The 7988-nt window shown below is 37.4% G+C and overlaps 1 protein-coding gene across 1 annotated transcript; it reads left to right on the top strand.

Moving 5' to 3' along the window:
- The first annotated feature begins 397 nt into the window (after nt 1-397).
- Nucleotides 398-6274, top strand: LOC145772041 (S-adenosylmethionine sensor upstream of mTORC1-like). The gene is made up of 7 exons (XM_082583849.1): nt 398-602; nt 893-1023; nt 1719-1897; nt 2424-2541; nt 2675-2759; nt 3938-4124; nt 4972-6274. The coding sequence occupies exons 1-7, from the start codon at nt 524-526 to the stop codon at nt 5210-5212; spliced, it is 1020 nt and encodes a 339-aa protein (XP_082439975.1). The 5' UTR covers nt 398-523; the 3' UTR covers nt 5213-6274.
- The last annotated feature ends 1714 nt before the right edge of the window (nt 6275-7988 follow it).

The raw sequence follows: 7988 nt of genomic DNA, 5'->3' as shown, positions 1-7988 counted from the left end.
TCCACGCAGCGTTGTTACGGAATTGCTTTGTTCTGTCGGATACCTAGCGAGAGACATAGCGTAAAACAAGAAGTTGCGCTGCAGTTGGTTGGATAGTCCAGCGTTTAAGAAACACGGAAATAATTGTAACGAACACTTCATAGTGGCATGAAAACAGGGTGGGCGAAACATATTTTGCCCACCCTCGTTTCACGGCAGGGTGGGCGTCGCCCACCCTGCCCACCCTATTTCGACGCCTATGCCTAGGTTGTAAACGCCTATAAAACGGCAATTATTCAAATATGAATACAGTAGTCAAGGAATGGAAATATTACTGCTGTAACCTTTTGAGTAAGGATGTGAACTCAGGTAGGCTATTGAGTAACTATAAACCTTTTTTTAATTTATCTGTAGAATGTTTATTCTAGCATACATTAAATCGAATGATTTTGATTGGCTTGGCTTGTATCTTCCAGTCACGTTTTTCTCAGCTCTTGGTTGCTTGTGGGCATACAAGAAATTTTTTTCTGACACTGATGTAAACATGGTTAAAGCTCAACAAGAAGGACATGTGGATGTTATTCGAGAAACTCACAGAAGCTTAAGAAGAAAATTAGCAGATGGTAAATAGAAATGGTTGTTCAGTCACCATGTTAAATAAATATGTTTATTTCTAGAAAAGTTCTGGTTTATATCTAACATAACAGTGGTTTGTACTTACAAACTGCGAGTGTTTTTTTGCACCCTTTAATTTTTTTATATTGTACCATGTTTAAATCATTCACATTTGAAATCTTTTATATAAAAGTCTTTTGTGTATCATTTTTATTAAGTCATTGACGGACCTATTCAATATTCATTTTCTATTAATTTTTGTGTTTACAATTATTGAAAATAATTTTTCTGCTTTAAGGTGATGACTTCGAAAAAGTATGGAAGCTACATTGCTCAGATGATCGATTGTTAAATAAGTACTCCTCAGCTATGAAGCAATTAGCAACCACAGCATGGACAACGGACTGTGATGGGAAAGATAGAACCAAGGCGAGTGATGGTTTGATTGGTGAATATTCATTTTAAAGGATAAAAACTTGATTGTTGTTTGTGATGTAATTAAGGCAATGAATAACCTAAAGTCAGGAAAATTTCATAGTTTTGGTGATTGATGGTGAAATATCAGAATGTTTTACTCTGTTTCCGGGACTAACATTGAGACTGGCAAACGTGAGTCCTGCCCCTAATTTGATTCATTCAATGCTGAGTGTTAAGCATAAAATGTAGTGCCATTTTTGAAAACTTTCAGTATGACTCAACAATGTATCAAACCTACATATACCAGCTCAGAGACAAGCGCCCAAACCACTAAGCCTTTGAGCCAACCAATGATCCTAAAACAGTATTTAAAATTATGAGAATATTTTCAGTTTTAAACAAGTAGTGTAGTATTGAATCAACATTTCTATTAGTAAAATGATATGTTAATGCTTCAGTTGATCGTGTTTGTCAAACTTTTACTAAAAATGTTGGTTCACTTAATTTCTTTTAAATTTCATTTACAGGGCTATTTGGTTAAAAAAAAATTATCTTGAGGCCTGGTTGTAAGTTATCATTATATTTTCTAATAACCACACTTTCGTTTAAGAAATGAATCATTCTTACTCATTTCAGTAGGCTAAAATTTCTTAGTTCTTTGACTTGTTGCAATGTTTTCTTACATAAATATTGTGTATTTTGTACAGTGGTGCAAGGAGTTCAGCATGGAATACTTTTACAAGGAAGGGTTGAAAAAGCTCTTGGAAAAAGACAAAAGGAGGAAGGAGCACTATGAGGCTGGTTCATCCTCAACTTTTGTGTGTGGTCCAACACCACGATCGACAGAACAAGGCCCATCACCACACCACACAGAAGAGGAATTCAAGTAACAAGAACCTTATTTGTTTTATTTTGACACTGACAATTATATGTAACCTTGTAAAAATTGTTAATACAGTATATAATAATATGTAGGCTAGCGCTACAGAATACTGTTAATACTAAGCTATATGAGGTTAATGCAATTAAGCTTAATACCATGTTTGTTTTTTATAATAATAATATTGCGAATTCATTTTTTCTTTAAACATAGATAATATAATTGCACCTTGAAAAGAATGTGGATATTAGTGAAAAGTTAATTGTGGTACAAAACTTGAAAATCGCGAGTAAAATGTTGCTCATAGCTGCAGCTTCGAGCTATGAGCAACATTCTACTCGCAATGTTAGTGAAATTAATATTATATGCTTGCGTATAAAACACCATACAAAGAACCCATGGAATATGTAGGCTGAAAAAGCAAAAGGTCATCATGAGACTTTTCTGCTTGCTAAACTTTATCTGATGCATTAAGTTATTGGCATGACGTGTGAATGGTCAGCTTCTACTTAAAATGTATTGTTTATTTCAGGCGCCCACCATCTAGGCAAGAAAAACTGCAACTTCTTGACGTCGGTTCTTGTTATAATCCGTTTTCACGATTCAGACAATTTGACACAGTTGCTATTGATCTTGCTCCCGCTAACCAGGTATGTCGCAAACCGATATGCATAGAAACAATCCTAAGTAGGTTAGCTTATGCATTGAACCATCGTGTAATATTAGCCTTGGCTGTTTATCTGCTACTGTCTATTTCAACTCAACATTAATTTGGAATTTCAGAGAGTCCACAAATGTGATTTCATTTCTGTAACTATCGATGATGACTTGTCTAAATCGTCCTTTGTGACAGCAATGGCAAGCAGAAGTAAGTAAAACCACCCTTCAATTTGCTGTCGTTGTCAGTGCTGCGAATAAATCAGAACCTAAGCTTTATATATATGAACCACACGTTATTATACAGTATGAAATAGTTAGTGATGCACCGGAGACAGCATTTTGGCCGGAGGCAGGATGTTCCGGCTAGAGAATTCCAACTCCAGCCGAAGGCCGGAATCTCCAGCCGTTGGTAACATCTAATTCATATACGTAATCAATGTTCCAACGGAGGCCTCCGAGGGTTTGTATACCACTCTCACCAAGCGCTCTATAAGGTACCTCATGGCAATGTTTAGGGTCCTTTAAAAGGATTCATTCAAGAGTAAACTTTTGTGTAGATTTGAAATTTGTCAATGTTTTCTATCCACCCAATATAGTGTTGTTTTAAAGACAATTTTTGATTAACATCCTTGATTCTACTATCACTGTTACGTTCCCTGTAGCTTCCTGTGTTGCATATATGCAACAAAGATTTATGGGAAGTACATGACTTTGGGAGAGTAGACTAAATGTTTGTGAAGAAAATGAAACAAAAAAATTCTTTCAGTGACCCTTTATAGCTCAATGTTGCAAATTTGCAACATGTTGTTGTACTGCTAAATATTTATTTTGGTTGTACTAGGTTACAGGCACACACCTCCGGCTGGAGCCACTATCACCCCCAGAGTCGGAGTTGAAAAAAATGGCCAGAGTTTGGCGAGGTCGTTCCACCATAACATAACGTACAGTTTTAGACATAGCGTACAGACATAACGTACAGGTTTAGATTTGAGTCTAAAATCACAAAGTTGAAGCAATTTCGAGATATTTTTGCTGGTTTCGATTGCGTTAAAAGCAATGAAAGCCAAGGTTGAGAACTAAAAAATTATTTGGCCAGTTTCTCAGTTTGATAAAGTGTTCTTTAGCTCTCAGATGATGTTCTACGCCGACTGGGCTCATCAACAATATGAATAGATATATACAACCCTTATTCGTAGTTGTGTTGTACCAACTAGTATTTTTTTTAAATGCAATCATGTTGTCATGTCATTAATCAAAACACCACAAGTGTTGATTCTGACTGCAGAAAGTCGTTGAAAATTAATAGTTACCCGCTCTAATGCTATCTTCTATCGAACTGAAGTTTTGTTGAGAAGTTTAATCAGACAACCACTTTTTTATTTTAAGGTTTAAAGTCATCCAATTCCCTTGACAAGCTTCCCGGCAGATATTTTGATATTGTTGTGTTTTCTCTCCTGCTATCATACGTCCCGTGCCCTCATGCAAGATGGCTCATGTGCCAAAAGGCACACCGAGTGATGAAAACTAATGCTTTGTTGCTCATCGTCACACCTGATTCAAGTCACCAAAACAGGTAAACTTTTCTTCAAGTTTATAGATAATTTAGTTGACCAAGTACTCAGTCACGTGATTGATCTAAAACATTTGACCGACGATCGAAAGGCCATCGGTTCAAAACTTACCTTGAGCGTTGTTTATTTTTTTGCAAGAAGCGCGTGTATGAAAGTGAGCACAAAGACGCTCCCTGGGTTTCTAGTTCATCTAAAACTCCATTGAACTTATATGTGATCTCAATTAACAAAGAACTCCATAAACTTATTGAATCTTAACGAAGAAAAACAATCTGTTTAATGTTTATGGCCCTAAAAACTTAGCATTAGCTCGTCCTCTTGATCGTTTGTTATCGACCGATATTATTCAGAATAGTTGACATGTTCTGTTGGAGTAGCAGTAGTTGCCAGTAGATTATCCCATGTTAAAATTCTCCGTCGTTAAAATTCTCCGCTGTTTAAACATTATTTGTCAAACTACATGACGCTAGTGGTGCCCTGCTCCATAATATTTGAATAGCATCTAACTTGCAACTGCTTGTGTGCTCCAACCACCAGCAATGTTAAAATATACTACCCTTCTTATACATAATATTTGCCAAGTTGACAGCCTAAGGCCTAAGCCATAATAATGTAACAGTAACTTCATCATCCACAGAAGTGTGTGGAAAAAAATCTGTGTCATCATATTGCTTGGCAGTCTCATATTCTCGAACTATTTGTGTAAAGTAAATAGGAAATAATAAGAAAACCAAAATTTGTTCGTAAATAAAGTAAATTAAAGGCACATTTAAAAAGTACTGAAAAGTTTCGCTTAATTCTATTAATATCAACACGATTGTGTATAATTTCAGTTTATTTCTTGTTCAGAAACGCAGCTTTAATGAAGCAATGGAAAATGGCCATAGAGAACATTGGCTTTCAGCGCGTGCAGTATTGTAAAGACAAGCATCTACATTTTCTCGCTTTTCGTAAAGTTCCAGAGAATTTTATTTGGGATAAAAGAAAAAGCGAAGACACAACACTTGATGTGCTTCATATACCTCAAGACAGCAGCGATTCTAATTCAAATGGGAGCAGATCAAAAGAAACTGCCCAAAGAAATAAATAGTCGAGAACAGATGAAATATGCCATGGTTTCCCGACATCCGTAACAAGCCGTTAATAGAAAAGTCTAACGTGAGATTATTGCACCCGTCTCATGCAAATCGAGAACTAAACGGTTATACCATTTGCCGCGTTTTAACAGTTGCGGTAAAGGTGGCCCCACACACTCGATAACTGAGCGTCGGAGAATAATAATATCAGGTTCTTATTGTGCTCGGGCCTTCGGTACTAACGAGAGTAGAAGAGAGGCCAGTTTCTCTTTGCGGACTTTCAGCAACTTTATCCACCCAATTTATTGTACCCTGGGTAGATGAGATGAGCGGTGTTTTTCAACAACCAGCTTGAGCAAGGAGTCGAATCAGGATCGCTGATGGGAAAGCGAGTGCCTTGTCTACTGCGCCATCGCACCGCGACAGTGGTAGCAGTTGGTAAAGGCAATGACGTAGCAGGCGTCGAGAGACCTTCAAGCTGTTACGAATTTGCTTAAGTTCAATCAAAAATGTAGTGCTTGTTACAACATTATCAATACATTCCGAAGTTTTCGATTTGGTTATCTAATTTTACGTGCTAAAGTGCTTTCCGTTTCTTTGATGGTTGATTCATTATCATCCAAATTCGGTTTTGTAATAAACAGATTTTTATTGATTCAATCATATCGTGACGTGTCTACGGAGTGACTGGAGTGATTCCACTGAACTGAAGTGACGGCCACGCAACTGAACAGGCCTAGATCTGCTTGTCGGCACCCGACTTCGGTAAAGTATAGTGGTGTGGTGTCCCACGTCCATTTTAAATTGGCACTCGTGTTTTAAAATTAAACATTATGCTATCAACAATGAACCTTTCTCATCGATCTTTGCTACAGTAGGCTTTGTAGAAATCTGTGGGCCATATTGTTTCTTATTAAATAGGCTATAGAAGTGGGCATTAATATACGGCGAAGGTTAATGACTTACTGTGGAACAAAATGACCGTGCAATGTGGGACTAGCTTGATTTTCACTGAAAAGTTTTCGTTCGATTCATCACTCAAAGAAACTCAGTCTGCTTTAGATAATTTTCTGTGTTCCTGCTTTTGCACAATCATTAAACGAAATTGCGTAACTGAGGTTGCTGGTTTAACTGCAGTTGATCAGTGGCGCTGTTGAGAAAGGAATGTTCCATGTAAGCTGTGCCAAAAACCGGAAGTAATGAAGCTATGACAGTTAAAATATCTCATCACCCGCACGTCATTGCAATGCGTTCAGCGAGCTGTTGTCCCAATACGTGTGTGACGTGAAGCATAGTAAGCCTAATGGTTTAGTTTCGAGATAAGTTAGAATTAAGCGGATTTTAGATTCAGATAAGCCTAAAAATGGATTTGCATGAGAATAGCCTAGATAAAGAAAGCTAAAAGAAGTTAGGCTATGCTGCTTTCCACAGTGTATGTATTCAACATAAGCGCAGACAGCTTAAATCGTGCACTACGGTGTGACCATGGTCTTGAACACCGAGGCCTGGGCATACTTGCACTAAACCCAGTCTGTGGCTATTATGCCTATCACTAAGTAGCGTAGCCTACGCACGATTTTTTGAAAGGATTCAATAGAATAAATAATGTTCGCCCCGTTAGCTCAGTGGTTACGCGCAAGGCTCAAGATCACGCGTCGCTGGTTCGACTCTCAGGGTGTGCGCTTGAGCAACGCATTTCAGGACTGTTCTCCATTCAGCGGCATCTAGTAAATGAAATAATTCTCCGGCAACAACACTTCAACAATCGGAAAACTTCACCCTGGCAATCTCGGTAACCGGTCCTGCGTCAAGAGCCTCTACAAGAATGCGAAACTACTAGGAATAACCTATCAAGGCTTTGTTAGTCCGAGGATAGAGATTCAAAAAGCAATGTTATGACCTATTATTTCAAACAAAAAAACGCTTCAAGGTCTGCAGTCAGTTTGAATAAATCTGTAGAATTAAGCTAGCCCAGTGTCCTTACTACAATATAATTATATAGGTTAGCCTATAGCTTACATGTAGGATTACTTGCATGAGCTACACCAGGGATGTCCAACCTGCGGGCCACAGTGCGGCCCGCTAGTCATTTTCACTCCAAGTAGTATTTTGAACTTTGAATCTTAGCCTAATTAAAATGTGCAAGTAAGCTGATAGGGGCGCAGTAATAGCCTAGTATAGTATGGGAGCAACGGGATCAGCCTTTATATAACTAGGCCTACAGACTCGAAGAATTCCAACTTGAACTGATTGAACTGCAAAGTCCAGAAAGTTTGAAAACTTTCCACAGAGAACACACTCTTCCATTATTTTATAAAGAATTACATTCAGTAATTCAACATGTATTCAACAGTATTCAACAGTATTCAACCGTATTCAACAGTATTCAACATGCTACTACCGTGATAAACGGAATCTCGACTTAACTGCTTATTGTGAGGAATTAACTGGAAGCATGCACAAATTCATGTCTTCTCTCTCGAATGTGTCCCCCGAAGGTTTAAATGACAAATTTTCGCAACTGATTGATGCAATAAAAAATGCAATTGATAACCACGCTCCACTAAAAAAACTTTCTCGTAAAAATAATAAATTACAAAGAAAACCTTGGATAACTAGACTTTACGTGTTCATAAAAAATAAACAAAAAATGTATAAAACCCACTTCTTAATAGGCAACGAAGCAAATAAGCTTATATATAAGAAATATTCTAACAAATTAACTAAACTGAAATTCTTAGCTAAAAAACAGTATTATGAACGCGAACTTAGCACAAACAAAAGCGATGC

Source organism: Aplidium turbinatum, chromosome 6 (assembly GCF_918807975.1).
Source record: "Aplidium turbinatum chromosome 6, kaAplTurb1.1, whole genome shotgun sequence".
Taxonomy (NCBI): Eukaryota; Metazoa; Chordata; class Ascidiacea; order Aplousobranchia; family Polyclinidae; genus Aplidium; species Aplidium turbinatum.
Note: the sequence above shows the minus strand (reverse complement) of the source record. Positions and strands in the feature narration are given on the sequence as shown.